Source organism: Aulonocara stuartgranti (genome assembly GCF_965226115.1).
Source record: "Aulonocara stuartgranti genome assembly, chromosome: 23".
Taxonomy (NCBI): Eukaryota; Metazoa; Chordata; class Actinopteri; order Cichliformes; family Cichlidae; genus Aulonocara; species Aulonocara stuartgranti.
Window position 1 is genome coordinate 50,032,607 of NC_138958.1, and position 19,014 is coordinate 50,051,620.

Below are 19,014 nucleotides of genomic sequence, written 5' to 3' on the forward strand. Positions count from 1 at the left end.
GTGTAACACAATTCAAAGCACTGAAGCATCGACTTATTTCATTATCCAACAATGAAAACAGGAAACACAGACAGCTGGCCTTCAAAGTAAAAGCTGCTCCTTTTGAAACATGTTGGTGGTAAAATGTTAGAAGAGCTGAAGCACATAAATGATCTACGTGCCAAAATATTAAACACAGTTGATATATTTGTGTGAGTGTTGTGATTCAGGTGTAGATGTAATAATGTACATATAGCAGAGTTTCCTCTTCTAGATCAGCTGATCAGAGTCAGGCCAATCAGCTCTGAGCATGCTCAGTCTGAGTTATGGAGCCACATACTATGATTCACCATGGCAACGGCATGAGCAGAGGCTCCGTGTGAATCCAGAGGAGCAGAAACATGAATGATGACAGTAGATGATTGTGTGAAAGTGCTGGAAGCAAATGAGTGTGTGATGTTCTTTCAGTGTTGCACTTTTTAGACGCTCCCTGAGCACTGGTCTCACAGCCAGCTGCACATAGAGACCAGTGTTGTTAGTCCAGGTCAGAAGATGACTTGTTGGAATGAAAATGAGCTTGTAGTTTGTCTGCTTTAATAATGTGACTGGAAAAAGGTGTTGGACTTCAAATATGTCCATTTCTGTCACACTTCACCTTTAAAAGTGAAGCCATGTGGTTCCTGGAAGGAAAAACACGACTTTTTCAAGTCTTTGTCCTGTTTTTATGAGAAATGTACGACTTTAATGTGAAACATTCAGAGTTTTTTCTCTTGTTGTGTTTGTTTGAAGCTGCTTCCTGTTGGCTTCAGCTGTTTGGAGTTTCCATTTTCTAAACTTCTACATTCTGAACCTTCTTCAGCTCTGAACAGATGATGAAACACTGAATGATTTCAAGCACTTTGTCTAATAAACTTACATCTTTCATTCTTTATACAGATTGGAGAGCTGTGGTTTGTCAGAGATCAGCTGTGATTATCTGGCAGCAGCACTGAAGTCCAACCCCTCCCATCTGAGAGAGCTGGACCTGAGCTACAACAACAAGCTGCAGGATCCAGGAGTGAAGCATCTGTGTGGTTTCCTGGAGAGTCCAGGATGTAAACTTGAAACTCTGAGGTCAGTCAGCATGTTTTAGTTGTGCTGAGATGAATATGATGTGAAAGTTGTGCTGACACTAAACTGCAGACATCAGGCTGATATTATACTGATCCACACTGAGGATCTTCATGGTAAAGTCTGTTTTCTTCTTCTCTGGTTTAGTCCATTGACTGCAGCAGAACAATGTTCACATTTCAAACAGTGATACTCAACGTATGGCCCGCGGCCCACACGCGGCCTGCCCACCTTTCCTGATTCAGAGAGAGGGGACCCTGATTAACTGTGTAGCTTCTTCCTCACAGTTCTAAGTATCAGACACAACAATGAATAATCCACAGCTGACTGTCTTTAGCAGGTCAAAGGTCACGGCACACAGCAGACAGTCAGAAATATTCTAACTCTGATCATTTATCAGTTGTGACACTGTGAGACTTGATCAGAGGTGTGATCATCACAGCAGAGGCCTTTGTGTCAAAGTCACTGAGGATCAAACAGAAACACATGAAGCAGATTTTCCTCTTCTGGCTTTTTATAGCAGATAACCTTCAAAATATTCTGCAGTCGATCAAAAACTGAAGCAAACCATGAAGCAACATGTGAACATGAGCTGATGCTGCTGAAGTGAAGCAAAGTTACAGAGGTTTGATTACAGACACAGCTGAGAGTTTGTAATCTGTCATCATTTTAAAAAGTTTCCATGGAACAGCAGAAATGAGGCTTTACTGTCAGAGGCCGACAGCACTGAACACAACAGCAGACTGGTGGCTAATAAACAGTGAATGATGCAGAAACAGATGTTTGAAGCTGTTCTTGGAGTCCACTGAGAGAGAGAGAGAGCTGTGCAGGCAGGAACAGCCAAAGTCAGAGAGAATTCATGAGCATATTGATCAAACGTGAAGCAGAGTTTGGATCTTCTTTTGCTGCTGCTTCACTCAGTTTTGGTTGGAGACAGATGAAACCTGCAGCTTCAGGATCTGTGAGCTGTCCACTTTCAGCCCCGACGGCGTGTCCGTGTACGTGCCGTCGAGTGAACGATCCACGCTCTGTGTTTCCATCTTTGTGTGTTTAGCTGCTCTCATTTACTGTTTTAGCTGTTTGCTGCTTGTTGAAATAGTTTGTGAGCTTTAACCTGAGATTCTGGCAAAATACATTTATATTAAACATCGATTCAGGATTGAATGAATCAACATCGTTTTATTCAAATTAAAACCATTTAAATGGGAACATGAATTTTTTACAGCCGCCTCTAATGCTGGGTAATGTCAGCTGGTCCATGTGCAGCTGGCTGTGAGGCTCAGGGAGCGTCTACAAAGTGCAACACTGAAAGAACATCATCCATAAATATTGAGTAAGAACTGGACTCTCATACAGCGAGACTCAAATGCCTTTAAACATCAGCTTATCCTCCTGATCCAAGTCCAACACTGAGTTTGTAAAAACATGTTTGTCAATCATTTTGTTTGGTTTCTGAGGAAAATGATTCAATAACTTGCTGCTAATACACAACATTTCATCATATTTCCTCATAACCCTCTTTTGTCTGACCATTTGATCCCATTTGAATTTGCAATAAAGGATCCACAGAGTTTGGTGACAATAATGACAGTAGATGTTTGTGTGAAAGTGCTGGAAGCAAATGAGTGTGTGATGTTCTTTCAGTGTTGCACTTTGTAGACGCTCCCTGAGCACTGGTCTCACAGCCAGCTGCACATAGAGACCAGTGTTGTTAGTCCAGGTCAGAAGATGACTTGTTGGAATGAAAATGAGCTTGTAGTTTGTCTGCTTTAATAATGTGACTGGAAAAAGGTGTTGGACTTCAAATATGTCCATTTCTGTCACACTTCACCTTTAAAAGTGAAGCCATGTGGTTCCTGGAAGGAAAAACACGACTTTTTCAAGTCTTTGTCCTGTTTTTATGAGAAATGTACGACTTTAATGTGAAACATTCAGAGTTTTTTCTCTTGTTGTGTTTGTTTGAAGCTGCTTCCTGTTGGCTTCAGCTGTTTGGAGTTTCCATTTTCTAAACTTCTACATTCTGAACCTTCTTCAGCTCTGAACAGATGATGAAACACTGAATGATTTCAAGCTCTTTGTCTAATAAACTTACATCTTTCATTCTTTATACAGATTAAAGGACTGTGGTTTGTCAGAGATCAGCTGTGATTATCTGGCAGCAGCACTGAAGTCCAACCCCTCCCATCTGAGACAGCTGGATCTGAGCGACAACTACAACCTTCAGGATCCAGGAGTGAAGCATCTGTGTGGTTTCCTGGAGAGTCCAGGATGTAAACTTGAAACTCTGGGGTCAGTCAGCATGTTTTAGTTGTGCTGAGATGAATATGATGTGAAAGTTGTGCTGACACTAAACTGCAGACATCAGGCTGATATTATACTGATCCACACTGAGGATCTTCATGGTAAAGTCTGTTTTCTTCTTCTCTGGTTTAGTCCATTGACTGCAGCAGAACAATGTTCACATTTCAAACAGTGATACTCAACGTATGGCCCGCGGCCCACACGCGGCCTGCCCACCTTTCCTGATTCAGAGAGAGGGGACCCTGATTACCTGTGTAGCTTCTTCCTCACAGTTCTAAGTATCAGACACAACAATGAATAATCCACAGCTGACTGTCTTTAGCAGGTCAAAGGTCACAGCACACAGCACTCTGTGAAACAGTTTGGAGCAGGAATTCTTGCACATTTACAAACTGACACTGCTGCACGGCATGCTGGGTAATACTAGCTGCTCAGGTATGGGTGTGCTAACGGCTGTGAGGCTCTGTGGCTGCAGAACACCGAAGAAGAGAAAAGAGAGGCGGAGGATGAAGAAAAGAGGCGGAGATGAAGCAGAAGTTTAGCTCCAGAGAGGAGATGTGTCTGTGTGGGTGGGTGATAGGTTTGTAGCTTGAACCTATTCGCTGGAACGTTGAAGACAATATAATTACACAGCAAGCAAGACACGAAGTAGGCAAAGTTCTTCTTGTTACTCATTCAATTCAATTCAATTTTATTTATATAGCGCCAAATCACAACAAAAGTCGCCTCAAGGCGCTTCATAGATACAGAGAAAAGCCCAACAATCATATGACCCTCTATGAGCAAGCACTTTGGCGACAGTGGGAAGGAAAAACTCCCTTTTTACAGGAAGAAACCTCCGGCAGAACCAGGCTCAGGGAGGGGCGGGGCCATCTGCTGGTTGGGGTGAGAGAAGGAAGACAGGATGAAGACATGCTGTGGAAGAGAGACAGAGGTTAATAACAGATATGATTTAATGCAGAGAGGTCTATTAATACATAGTGAGTGAGAAAGGTGACTGGAAAGGAAAAACTCAATGCATCATGGGAATCCCCCGGCAGCCTACGTCTATTGCAGCATAACTAAGGGAGGATTCAGGGTCACCTGGTCCAGCCCTAACTATATGCTTTAGCAAAAAGGAAAGTTTGAAGCCTAATCTTAAAAGTAGAGATAGTGTCTGTCTCCCGAATCCGAACTGGAAGCTGGTTCCACAGAAGAGGGGCCTGAAAACTGAAGGCTCTGCCTCCCATTCTACTTTTAAATACTCTAGGAACAACAAGTAGGCCTGCAGAGCGAGAGCGAAGTGCTCTAATAGGGTGATATGGTACTACAAGGTCATTAAGATAAGATGGGGCCTGATTATTTAAGACCTTGTATGTGAGGAGCAGGATTTTGAATTCAATTCTGGATTTAACAGGAAGCCAATGAAGGGAAGCCAAAACAGGAGAAATATGCTCTCTCTTTCTAGTCCCTGTCAGGACTCTTGCTGCAGCATTTTGGATCAGTTGAAGGCTTTTCAGGGAGTTTTTTGGACATCCTGATAATAATGAATTACAGTCGTCCAGCCTGGAAGTAATAAATGCATGAACTAGTTTTTCAGCGTCACTCTGAGACAGGATATTTCTAATTTTAGAAATGTTGCACAAATGGAAGAAAGCAGTCTTACATATTTGTTTAATATGTGCGTTGAAGGACATGTCCTGGTCAAAAATGACTCCAAGGTTCCTCACAGCGTTACTGGAGGCCAAGGTAATGCCATCCAGAGTAAGAATCTGCTTAGAGACCATATTTCTAAGCTTTTCAGGGCCGAGTACAATAACCTCAGTTTGATCTGAATTAAGAAGCAGAAAGTTATGCATGAGGGAGACCTGCCTGGAGCCAAGTGTCGTTCCCCATAGCACTCCTTTTATTGTGGTTACATGAATATGCATAGGGTCATTAACATATGACGTCTACATAGGTATACATGTGAACAAAGAATACTGTGTGTGTGGGGGGGGGGGGGGGTCAGAGTGTGACCCCATAAATGACTTCCCTAAACCTGCTGGTCTGGAAGTCCAACAGTTCATCTAAACAAAAGGCACTTAGCATAAAACAGATACAGCCACGTTTATCCTGCCATAAAACAATAAAACAAGGTACGACCTCTTCCCATGCTCCCAGGATGTAGGTGTGCATTCCAGTGTGGAATACACACCAAGCCTTTGCAGCCTGCTAAAGATGACACATCCTATCAGTACACAATTGATTATACACCTCTAAGCATCAGAATCAGAATCAGAATCAGAAAGGGTTTTATTGCCAAATGTTGAGCAGGTTTACAACATTAGGAAATTGCTGCGGTGCTTCAGTGCAAACATACTGTCATAAAAATATAAAAATAAGAATAAGAATTAAAAGTGCTAAGTAGATAGATATATACATGATATATACATGAGTGCAGGTGGTGATCAGTGCCAAACATGGAATGATGCAGTGAACACAGCGTAGGGTGTTAGTGGTGGGAACAGTCATACGGTTATTGTTCATGTGTCCGACAGCAGAGGGGAAGAAACTGTTCTTATGGCGAGAGGTTCTGGTGCGAATGGACCGGAGCCTCCTGCCTGAGGGGAGCAGGTCAAACAGACTGTGACCAGGGTGAGAAGGGTCAGCTGTGATCCGAGCTGCACGCCCCAGTGTCCTGGAGGTGTACAGGTCCTGCAGAGATGGGAGTCTGCAGCCAATCACCTTGTCAGCAGAGCGCACAACACGCTGCAGTCTCTGTTTGTCCCTGACAGTGGCTCCAGCGTACCACACGGTGATGGAGGAGGTGAGGATGGACTCGATGATTGCAGTGTAGAACTGCATCATCGTCCGTGTTGGCAGGTTGAATTTCTTCAGCTGCCTCAGGAAGTACATCCTCTGCTGGGCTTTCTTAATGACGGAGGTGATGGTGGGCTCCCACTTCAGGTCCTGGGTGATGGTGGTACCCAGGAAGCGGAATGAGTCCACAGAGGTGATGGGGGTGTCAGACAGGATGATGGGGGGGAGTGGGGCTGTGTGCTTCCTGAAGTCCACAATAATCTCCACTGTCTTCTGGGCATTCAGCACCAGGTTGTTGTGGCTGCACCAGGACACCAGACGTTCAACCTCCCTCCTGTAGGCAGACTCATATATGGTTAAATATTTCTAAGCATAAATGACAATCAACAATACAAAACCTAACAGCGGGGCTCAGGCAGCTCCGCCCACACAGTGACAGTGAAGCAGGTGAAGAGTAATAAATGAAGACAGCAGACAGGATTTGATAAGCTGATGTACAAACATGTAGAAACGGGTCCATACAGACTGAAGCGTGTCTCCTTTGCATCTTCCATATTTGATACTGAGAGTTTCCAGAAGAGCAAACATCAAACACGCCTCCAAACATGTGACGAGTCAGACTGACATCATTTCTACAGAGAACAGTGTGAGCTCTCAGCAGGTCACTTCAATAAGAAGGACAAAGTGCAGCAGGAATGACTAAACCCACTAACAGTCTGATATCCCCGTGTTCCTGTTTTTCTACAGCATCATCATTAATGCTGCTCCACCACCATCACTGCAGCTGACCAATCAGCTTCTGTCACGTCATGTGACGCTCTGTGACTCAGACTGGAGAAATGCTAAATGGCTAACCTGAAGCTAACCTGAGAAACAGTCAAAGTACTGATGATTCCTACAAAGTGTGTGTGTTCAGTATGAGATGAGTGTGAACGAAACCATGGAGGAGCGGGCCGTGGCTGCTCTCACACACGTTTGCTGCAGGGGCGGAGCTACAGAAATGTTCATAGGGGGCAAAATCAAAGCCATTATTGTTGACACATATGCAGCTGTTACATCCTGTAATATGCATTAAATATGGTTCAAATACATTAAATGCATTAAATATACATGTTTCATATAAATACAGTCTACAACGGTGTTTTCTTCAGCCCACATAAGGAAACAGTTGAGTCAGATAAAGACAGAAGGCCTTTTCCACGTCCCTCTGCTCAGTGTTAAAGTGCTGATGATGTTCAAGCTCAGGCAGCAGGAGGGATTTCTAAGCATCCTTCACTGATCCACAACAAAGGTCCAGAGTTTGATCCGTCCTAGTAGGACAGGAAACATACTGATAAGAGTTTCAAAGTGTCTTTGTAAGCAGACATGATTGAAATGAGCCAGTCTGAGTTTGGTTCCTGCAGTTTGTGCTTCATAAACAGAGCTGAAGCAGAGGCAGCGTGTGCCTGCAGGTGAATGTACACTGCTGTTATAAGAGCTGTGGAAACTCAGGTCAAAAGGACGTAACCATACTGCTGACAGTTCCAGGACAGTCACAGAGTTACAGCATCATTTGTGAACATAAAGACAGAAAGCTCATCCAAATGCTGGGATTAAAAGTCTGTCCTGGTGGTGTCCAGTCAAATACGTCTCTGTGAAAGCTTCAATCCAACAGGCTCCAAAGTCCTTCTGCTCATTTCCTCGCCGGGTTCTTGATGCTCCTGTACCATCTCTCTGTCATCCTCCTCGCTCCCTCTTTGCACTCACAGTCTTTGTGCATCATTAACACTCACATGTGGAAAACCAAAGTTTTACTGGGCAGAAGATGATCATCAGTGACTCTGTCTTTAAAACACTCTTGTTAGAAATGTACGACTTTAATGTGAAACATTCAGAGTTTTTTCTCTTGTTGTGTTTGTTTGAAGCTGCTTCCTGTTGGCTTCAGCTGTTTGGAGTTTCCATTTTCTAAACTTCTACATTCTGAACCTTCTTCAGCTCTGAACAGATGATGAAACACTGAATGATTTCAAGCTCTTTGTCTAATAAACTTACATCTTTCATTCTCTATACAGATTGAAGAGCTGTGGTTTGTCAGATATTGGCCTTGATTATCTGGCAGCAGCACTGAAGTCCAACCCCTCGTATCCCACAGAGGTGGACCTGAGTGGAACCTACAGCAACCTGAAGGATACAGGAGTGAAGCATCTGTGTGGTTTCCTGGAGAATCCACGATGTCGATTTGAAACTCTGAGGTCAGTCAGCATGTTTTAGTTGTGCTGAGATGAATATGATGTGAAAGTTGTGCTGACACTAAACTGCAGACATCAGGCTGATATTATACTGATCCACACTGAGGATCTTCATGGTAAAGTCTGTTTTCTTCTTCTCTGGTTTAGTCCATTGACTGCAGCAGAACAATGTTCACATTTCAAACAGTGATACTCAACGTATGGCCCGCGGCCCACACGCGGCCTGCCCACCTTTCCTGATTCAGAGAGAGGGGACCCTGATTAACTGTGTAGCTTCTTCCTCGCAGTTCTAAGTATCAGACACAACAATGAATAATCCACAGCTGACTGTCTTTAGCAGGTCAAAGGTCACGGCACACAGCACTCTGTGAAACAGTTTGAAGCAGGAATTCTTGCACATTTACAAACTGACACTGCTGCATGGCATGCTGGGTAATGCTAGCTGCTCAGGTATGGGTGTGGTAACGGCTGTGAGGCTCTGTGGCTGCAGAACACTGAAGAAGAAAAAAGAGAAGTGGAGGATGAAGAAAAGAGGCGGAGATGAAGCAGAAGTTTAGCTCTAGAGAGGAGATGTTTCTGTGTGGGTGGGTGATAGGTTTGTAGCTTGAACCTATTCGCTGGAACGTTGAAGACAATATAATTACACAGCAAGCAAGACACGAAGTAGTACGTGTACGACCGACAAACCTTACTGGACATAAAAGACGGTCTTTCTTATAACTTTCCGGAGTTCAAGTTTTGCAACACGGACGCTCCGTTTGCAGACCCCCCATTCATCTCACCTGAGACGCCTTTGTTCTCTGGCCCTGGAGGCCGCAAATGCCGACGCAGAGGGAGAAGATCTGGCATTCTTGTTCGACTGAGACGGCGCACTAACAGACCACCGTTACCCAGTTTATTACTGGCTAATGTGCAGTCTCTGGAGAACAAGCTGTGCGAGCTTCGGGCACGGATCTCATTCCAGCGAGAGAAGCGAGACTGCTGCGTGATCTGCCTCACAGAAACCTGGCTATCGGACAAGGTACCAGACTCCGCAATACAACTACCGGGGTTCTCCATGCATCGCGCGGACAGGTCACAGGATCTTACTGGGAAAAGCAGAGGCGGTGGTGTATGTTTCATGATCAACAACAGCTGGTGTGATTATGCGAACGTGCACCCGGTCAAATCCTTCTGCTCACCGGATCTGGAGTACCTGATGATTAAGTGCCGGCCATTCTGGCTACCGAGGGAATTTACAGCAGTGATTATTACGGCTGTTTACATTCCCCCACAAGCCGACACTGACCGTGCACTCAGGGAACTGTACAGCGCGATCAGCAGTGAGGAAACCGCACACCCAGAGGCAGCGTTTATCACAGCCGGAGACTTTAATAAGGGAAACCTGAAGAAAGTCTCACCAAAACTCCACCAACACATCCTTTTTAACACACGTGGAAACCGGCTACTTGACCACTGCTACACCTCTTTCCGGGATGCGTACAAAGCCCTCCCCCGCGCTCCATTCGGCCAATCAGATCACCGCTCCATCCTGCTCCTGCCCGCCTACAGGCAGAAGCTGAAACAGGAAGCTCCAACCCGGAGGGCGGTGCACTGTTGGACGGACCAATCGGAGTCTGGGCTGCGGGACTGTTTTGATCACGCGGACTGGGAAATGTTTCACGTGGCTGCTAGGGACATTGATGAATACACAGACTCAGTCTGTGGATTTATCAGGAAATGCGTAGAAGATGTCGTCCCATCCATAACAGTTAAATCCTTCCCAAATCAAAAACCCTGGATTAACGGAGATGTTCGCGCGGCACTGGCGGCACGGAGCACCGCCTTTGCCTCCGCGAACACATCGGACTACAAACACGCACATTACCAACTCCGGAAGACGATCAAAGCAGCCAAACGTGAGTACAGGGACAGGGTGGAGCAACAGTTTGACAACCCTCGGAGTATGTGGCAGGGACTAAACACGATCACAGACTTTAGAGGGAAAACCAGCACACCGCAGACCACGGCCTCTCTGTGTGAGGATCTAAACGTATTCTACGCTAGATTCGACACAGCGAACACCATGAGACCGGACAGTGTGCGCACCGCGGATGACGTCAGTGCGCACGCTGTGTCTGAGGAGGATGTGCGGAAGTGCTTCAGGAAGGTGAACGCACGCAAAGCTACTGGTCCGGACGGGATTCCCGGCCGCGTCCTCAAGTCATGCGCGGCTCAGCTGGCTGGAGTGTTCACACACATCTTCAACCTTTCCCTCTCTCTGTCTGTAGTCCCAGCCTGCTTCAAAATGGCCACCGTCGTCCCTGTACCCAAATCCTCCACCATCTCCTCATTGAACGACTGGCGACCTGTAGCCCTGACCCCCATCGTGAGCAAATGCTTCGAGAAGCTGGTCAGGGACTTCATCTGCTCTGCACTACCCGACTCACTGGACCCTCTACAGTTTGCATACCGCCACAACAGGTCCACTGATGACACTACACACTGCCCTGTCACACCTGGAGAAGAGAGACACGTATGTGAGAATGCTGTTTGTAGATTACAGCTCAGCATTCAATACCATCGTTCCCTCGAAGCTGGACAGGAAACTGCAGGATCTAGGACTGAGCAGCTCCCTCTGCAGCTGGATCCTTAGCTTCCTGTCTGACAGACGCCAAGTGGTCAGACTGGGCAGCATCACCTCATCCCCCATCACACTGAACACTGGTGCTCCACAGGGGTGTGTACTGAGCCCTCTCCTGTACTCACTCTACACCTACGACTGCACAGCCACTAACAACTCCAACATCATTGTGAAGTTTGCGGACGACACTACAGTGGTGGGTCTTATCACCAACAGTGATGAGACGGCTTACAGGGAGGAGGTCAGCGCCCTGACCCACTGGTGTCAAGACAACCATCTCACCCTCAACGTCGCAAAGACAAAGGAGTTGATAGTGGACTTCCGGAGGTGCAGAGAAGTACACACCCCCATCAGTGAGCAGCTTCCGGTTCCTTGGTGTACATCTGGCTGAGGATCTTACGTGGTCAGGACACATAAACAAAACAGTGAAGAAGGCGCAGCAGCGCCTCTTCTTTCTCAGGAGACTGAAAAGATTCGGCATGAGCCCCCGCATCCTCAGGACCTTCTATCACTGTGCCATTGAGAGCATCCTCACTGGATGCATCACCACCTGGTACGGCAACAGCACCGCTTACAACCGCAAAGCTCTCCAGCGAGTAGTGCGGTGCTCTGAACGGATAATTGGAGGTGAGCTTCCCTCCCTCCAAGACATCTACAGGAAGCGGTGCCTGAGGAAAGCGGAGAGGATCATCAAGGACTCCAGTCCCCCCAGCCATCAACTGTTCAGACTACTTCCATCAGGAAGGAGGTTCTGCAGCATCCGGTCCCCAACCAGCAGACTGAGAGACAGCTTCTTCCATCAGGCCATCAGACTGCTGGACACTTCATAGACACCTCACCTTCACTACTGGAACTTCAACATTATGCACTACATACTGTACAGTAATGCCACTGTTTTGCACATATTCAACTCAGTATATTTTTATATATTTATTGTTTACTCTATTTAATTTGTAAAATATGTGTACACACACACACACACACACACACACGTAGGAAAATATTTAGTATACACATCCAGAAATGCATACACTATTATATATTGTACATATATTTATTAGTTTCAGATGTAGCCATTCTTGTATTCTGCTTGTTTACATTATTGTATTTTTGCACACCTCTGTTGCTTGTGAAGCTCGCACACAAGAATTTCACTCACATGTGCTGTACCAGTGTACCTGCACATGTGATGTGACAATAAAAGTGATTTGATTTGATTTGATTCCTACAAAGTGTGTGTGTTCAGTATGAGATGAGTGTGAATGAAACCATGGAGGAGCGGGCCGTGGCTGCTCTCACACACGTTTGCTGCAGGGGCGGAGCTACAGAAATGTTCATAGGGGGCAAAATCAAAGCCATTATTGTTGACACATATGCAGCTGTTACATCCTGTAATATGCATTAAATATGGTTCAAATACATTAAATGCATTAAATATACATGTTTCATATAAATACAGTCTACAACGGTGTTTTCTTCAGCCCACATAAGGAAACAGTTGAGTCAGATAAAGACAGAAGGCCTTTTCCACGTCCATCTGCTCAGTGTTAAAGTGCTGATGATGTTCAAGCTCAGGCAGCAGGAGGGATTTCTAAGCATCCTTCACTGATCCACAACAAAGGTCCAGAGTTTGATCCGTCCTAGTAGGACAGGAAACATACTGATAAGAGTTTCAAAGTGTCTTTGTAAGCAGACATGATTGAAATGAGCCAGTCTGAGTTTGGTTCCTGCAGTTTGTGCTTCATAAACAGAGCTGAAGCAGAGGCAGCGTGTGCCTGCAGGTCAATGTACACTGCTGTTATAAGAGCTGTGGAAACTCAGGTCAAAAGGACGTAACCATACTGCTGACAGTTCCAGGACATTCACAGAGTTACAGCATCATTTGTGACCATAAAGACAGAAAGCTCATCCAAATGCTGGGATTAAAAGTCTGTCCTGGTGGTGTCCAGTCAAACACGTCTCTGTGAAAGCTTCAATCCAACAGGCTCCAAAGTCCTTCTGCTCATTTCCTCGCCGGGTTCTTGATGCTCCTGTACCATCTCTCTGTCATCCTCCTCGCTCCCTCTTTGCACTCACAGTCTTTGTGCATCATTAACACTCACATGTGGAAAACCAAAGTTTTACTGGGCAGAAGATGATCATCAGTGACGCTGTCTTTAAAACACTCTTGTTAGAAATGTTCGACTTTAATGTGAAACATTCAGAGTTTTTTCTCTTGTTGTGTTTGTTTGAAGCTGCTTCCTGTTGGCTTCAGCTGTTTGGAGTTTCCATTTTCTAAACTTCTACATTCTGAACCTTCTTCAGCTCTGAACAGATGATGAAACACTGAATGATTTCAAGCACTTTGTCTAATAAACTTACATCTTTCATTCTTTATACAGATTGAAGAGCTGTGATTTGTCAGATATTGGCCTTGATTATCTGGCAGCAGCGCTGAAGTCCAACCCCTCGTATCCCACAGAGGTGGACCTGAGTGGAACCTACAGCAACCTGAAGGATTCAGGAGTGAAGCATCTGTGTGGTTTCCTGGAGAATCCACGATGTCGATTTGAAACTCTGAGGTCAGTCAGCATGTTTTAGTTGTGCTGAGATGAATATGATGTGAAAGTTGTGCTGACACTAAACTGCAGACATCAGGCTGATATTATACTGATCCACACTGAGGATCTTCATGGTAAAGTCTGTTTTCTTCTTCTCTGGTTTAGTCCATTGACTGCAGCAGAACAATGTTCACATTTCAAACAGTGATACTCAACGTATGGCCCGCGGCCCACACGCGGCCTGCCCACCTTTCCTGATTCAGAGAGAGGGGACCCTGATTAACTGTGTAGCTTCTTCCTCACAGTTCTAAGTATCAGACACAACAATGAATAATCCACAGCTGACTGTCTTTAGCAGGTCAAAGGTCACGGCACACAGCACTCTGTGAAACAGTTTGGAGCAGGAATTCTTGCACATTTACAAACTGACACTGCTGCACGGCATGCTGGGTAATGCTAGCTGCTCAGGTATGGGCGTGCTAACGGCTGTGAAGCTCTGTGGCTGCAGAACACTGAAGAAGAGAAAAGAGAGTTGGAGGATGAAGAAAAGAGGCGGAGATGAAGCAGAAGTTTAGCTCCAGAGAGAAGCTGTGTCTGTGTGGGTGGGTGATAGGTTTGTAGCTTGAACCTATTCGCTGGAACGTTGAAGACAATATAATTACACAGCAAGCAAGACACGAAGTAGGCAAAGTTCTTCTTGTTACTCATTCAATTCAATTCAATTTTATTTATATAGCGCCAAATCACAACAAAAGTCGTCTCAAGGCGCTTCATAGATACAGAGAAAAACCCAACAATCATATGACCCTCTATGAGCAAGCACTTTGGCGACAGTGGGAAGGAAAAACTCCCTTTTTACAGGAAGAAACCTCCGGCAGAACCAGGCTCAGGGAGGGGCGGGGCCATCTGCTGGTTGGGGTGAGAGAAGGAAGACAGGATGAAGACATGCTGTGGAAGAGAGACAGAGGTTAATAACAGATATGATTTAATGCAGAGAGGTCTATTAATACATAGTGAGTGAGAAAGGTGACTGGAAAGGAAAAACTCAATGCATCATGGGAGTCCCCCGGCAGCCTACGTCTATTGCAGCATAACTAAGGGAGGATCCAGGGTCACCTGGTCCAGCCCTAACTATATGCTTTAGCAAAAAGGAAAGTTTGAAGCCTAATCTTAAAAGTAGAGATAGTGTCTGTCTCCCGAATCCGAACTGGAAGCTGGTTCCACAGAAGAGGGGCCTGAAAACTGAAGGCTCTGCCTCCCATTCTACTTTTAAATACTCTAGGAACAACAAGTAGGCCTGCAGAGCGAGAGCGAAGTGCTCTAATAGGGTGATATGGTACTACAAGGTCATTAAGATAAGATGGGGCCTGATTATTTAAGACCTTGTATGTGAGGAGCAGGATTTTGAATTCAATTCTGGATTTAACAGGAAGCCAATGAAGGGAAGCCAAAACAGGAGAAATATGCTCTCTCTTTCTAGTCCCTGTCAGGACTCTTGCTGCAGCATTTTGGATTAGCTGAAGGCTTTTCAGGGAGTTTTTTGGACATCCTGATAATAATGAATTACAGTCGTCCAGCCTGGAAGTAATAAATGCATGAACTAGTTTTTCAGCGTCACTCTGAGACAGGATATTTCTAATTTTAGAAATGTTGCACAAATGGAAGAAAGCAGTCTTACATATTTGTTTAATATGTGCGTTGAAGGACATGTCCTGGTCAAAAATGACTCCAAGGTTCCTCACAGCGTTACTGGAGGCCAAGGTAATGCCATCCAGAGTAAGAATCTGCTTAGAGACCATATTTCTAAGCTTTTCAGGGCCGAGTACAATAACCTCAGTTTGATCTGAATTAAGAAGCAGAAAGTTATGCATGAGGGAGACCTGCCTGGAGCCAAGTGTCGTTCCCCATAGCACTCCTTTTATTGTGGTTACATGAATATGCATAGGGTCATTAACATATGACGTCTACATAGGTATACATGTGAACAAAGAATACTGTGTGGGGGGGGGGGGTCAGAGTGTGACCCCATAAATGACTTCCCTAAACCTGCTGGTCTGGAAGTCCAACAGTTCATCTAAACAAAAGGCACTTAGCATAAAACAGATACAGCCACGTTTATCCTGCCATAAAACAATAAAACAAGGTACGACCTCTTCCCATGCTCCCAGGATGTAGGCGTGCATTCCAGTGTGGAATACACACCAAGCCTTTGCAGCCTGCTAAAGATCACACATCCTATCAGTACACAATTGATTATACACCTCTAAGAATATATGGTTAAATATTTCTAAGCATAAATGACAATCAACAATACAAAACCTAACAGCGGGGCTCAGGCAGCTCCGCCCACACAGTGACAGTGAAGCAGGTGAAGAGCAATAAATGAAGACAGCAGACAGGATTTGATAAGCTGATGTACAAACATGTAGAAACGGGTCCATACAGACTGAAGCGTGTCTCCTTTGCATCTTCCATATTTGATACTGAGAGTTTCCAGAAGAGCAAACATCAAACACGCCTCCAAACATGTGACGAGTCAGACTGACATCATTTCTACAGAGAACAGTGTGAGCTCTCAGCAGGTCACTTCAATAAGAAGGACAAAGTGCAGCAGGAATGACTAAACCCACTAACAGTCTGATATCCCCGTGTTCCTGTTGTTCTACAGCATCATCATTAATGCTGCTCCACCACCATCACTGCAGCTGACCAATCAGCTTCTGTCACGTCATGTGACGCTCTGTGACTCAGACTGGAGAAATGCTAAATGGCTAACCTGAAGCTAACCTGAGAAACAGTCAAAGTACTGATGATTCCTACAAAGTGTGTGTGTTCAGTATGAGATGAGTGTGAATGAAACCATGGAGGAGCGGGCCGTGGCTGCTCTCACACACGTTTGCTGCAGGGGCGGAGCTACAGAAATGTTCATAGGGGGCAAAATCAAAGCCATTGTTGTTGACACATATGCAGCTGTTACATCCTGTAATATGCATTAAATATGGTTCAAATACATTAAATGCATTAAATATACATGTTTCATATAAATACAGTCTACAACGGTGTTTTCTTCAGCCCACATAAGGAAACAGTTGAGTCAGATAAAGACAGAAGGCCTTTTCCACGTCCATCTGCTCAGTGTTAAAGTGCTGATGATGTTCAAGCTCAGGCAGCAGGAGGGATTTCTAAGCATCCTTCACTGATCCACAACAAAGGTCCAGAGTTTGATCCGTCCTAGTAGGACAGGAAACATACTGATAAGAGTTTCAAAGTGTCTTTGTAAGCAGACATGATTGAAATGAGCCAGTCTGAGTTTGGTTCCTGCAGTTTGTGCTTCATAAACAGAGCTGAAGCAGAGGCAGCGTGTGCCTGCAGGTGAATGTACACTGCTGTTATAAGAGCTGTGGAAACTCAGGTCAAAAGGACGTAACCATACTGCTGACAGTTCCAGGACAGTCACAGAGTTACAGCATCATTTGTGAACATAAAGACAGAAAGCTCATCCAAATGCTGGGATTAAAAGTCTGTCCTGGTGGTGTCCAGTCAAATACGTCTCTGTGAAAGCTTCAATCCAACAGGCTCCAAAGTCCTTCTGCTCATTTCCTCGCCGGGTTCTTGATGCTCCTGTACCATCTCTCTGTCATCCTCCTCGCTCCCTCTTTGCACTCACAGTCTTTGTGCATCATTAACACTCACATGTGGAAAACCAAAGTTTTACTGGGCAGAAGATGATCATCAGTGACGCTGTCTTTAAAACCCTCTTGTTAGAAATGTTCGACTTTAATGTGAAACATTCAGAGTTTTTTCTCTTGTTGTGTTTGTTTGAAGCTGCTTCCTGTTGGCTTCAGCTGTTTGGAGTTTCCATTTTCTAAACTTCTACATTCTGAACCTTCTTCAGCTCTGAACAGATGATGAAACACTGAATGATTTCAAGCTCTTTGTCTAATAAACTTACATCTTTCATTCTTTATACAGATTGAAGGGCTGTGGTTTGTCAGATATTGGCCTTGATTATCTGGCAGCAGCGCTGAAGTCCAACCCCTCGTATCCCACAGAGGTGGACCTGAGTGGAACCTACAGCAACCTGAAGGATTCAGGAGTGAAGCATCTGTGTGGTTTCCTGGAGAATCCACGATGTCGATTTGAAACTCTGAGGTCAGTCAGCATGTTTTAGTTGTGCTGAGATGAATATGATGTGAAAGTTGTGCTGACACTAAACTGCAGACATCAGGCTGATATTATACTGATCCACACTGAGGATCTTCATGGTAAAGTCTGTTTTCTTCTTCTCTGGTTTAGTCCATTGACTGCAGCAGAACAATGTTCACATTTCAAACAGTGATACTCAACGTATGGCCCGCGGCCCACACGCGGCCTGCCCACCTTTCCTGATTCAGAGAGAGGGGACCCTGATTAACTGTGTAGCTTCTTCCTCACAGTTCTAAGTATCAGACACAACAATGAATAATCCACAGCTGACTGTCTTTAGCAGGTCAAAGGTCACAGCACACAGCACTCTGTGAAACAGTTTGGAGCAGGAATTCTTGCACATTTACAAACTGACACTGCTGCACGGCATGCTGGGTAATGCTAGCTGCTCAGGTATGGGCGTGCTAACGGCTGTGAGGCTCTGTGGCTGCAGAACACTGAAGAAGAGAAAAGAGAGTTGGAGGATGAAGAAAAGAGGCGGAGATGAAGCAGAAGTTTAGCTCCAGAGAGGAGATGTTTCTGTGTGGGTGGGTGATAGGTTTGTAGCTTGAACCTATTCGCTGGAACGTTGAAGACAATATAATTACACAGCAAGCAAGACACGAAGTAGGCAAAGTTCTTCTTGTTACTCATTCAATTCAATTCAATTTTATTTATATAGCGCCAAATCACAACAAAAGTCGTCTCAAGGCGCTTCATAGATACAGAGAAAAACCCAACAATCATATGACCCTCTATGAGCAAGCACTTTGGCGACAGTGGGAAGGAAAAACTCCCTTTTTACAGGAAGAAACCTCCGGCAGAACCAGGCTCAGGGAGGGGCGGGGCCATCTGCTGGTTGGGGTGAGAGAAGGAAGACAGGATGAAGACATGCTGTGGAAGAGAGACAGAGGTTAATAACAGATATGATTTAATGCAGAGAGGTCTATTAATACATAGTGAGTGAGAAAGGTGACTGGAAAGGAAAAACTCAATGCATCATGGGAGTCCCCCGGCAGCCTACGTCTATTGCAGCATAACTAAGGGAGGATCCAGGGTCACCTGGTCCAGCCCTAACTATATGCTTTAGCAAAAAGGAAAGTTTGAAGCCTAATCTTAAAAGTAGAGATAGTGTCTGTCTCCCGAATCCGAACTGGAAGCTGGTTCCACAGAAGAGGGGCCTGAAAACTGAAGGCTCTGCCTCCCATTCTACTTTTAAATACTCTAGGAACAACAAGTAGGCCTGCAGAGCGAGAGCGAAGTGCTC

General features: G+C 45.1%; 1 protein-coding gene across 1 annotated transcript in view; it reads left to right on the forward strand.

Annotated features, from left to right (window-relative positions):
* LOC309701485 (NACHT, LRR and PYD domains-containing protein 12-like) overlaps positions 1 to 19,014 on the forward strand; it is a 1,029,495-nt gene that overhangs the window by 467,879 nt on the left and 542,602 nt on the right. Inside the window, exon 9 of the mRNA XM_082525721.1 lies at positions 916 to 1,092. Coding sequence (XP_082381847.1) covers positions 916 to 1,092 — 177 coding nt within the window. The remainder of the gene's footprint in view (positions 1 to 915; positions 1,093 to 19,014) is intronic.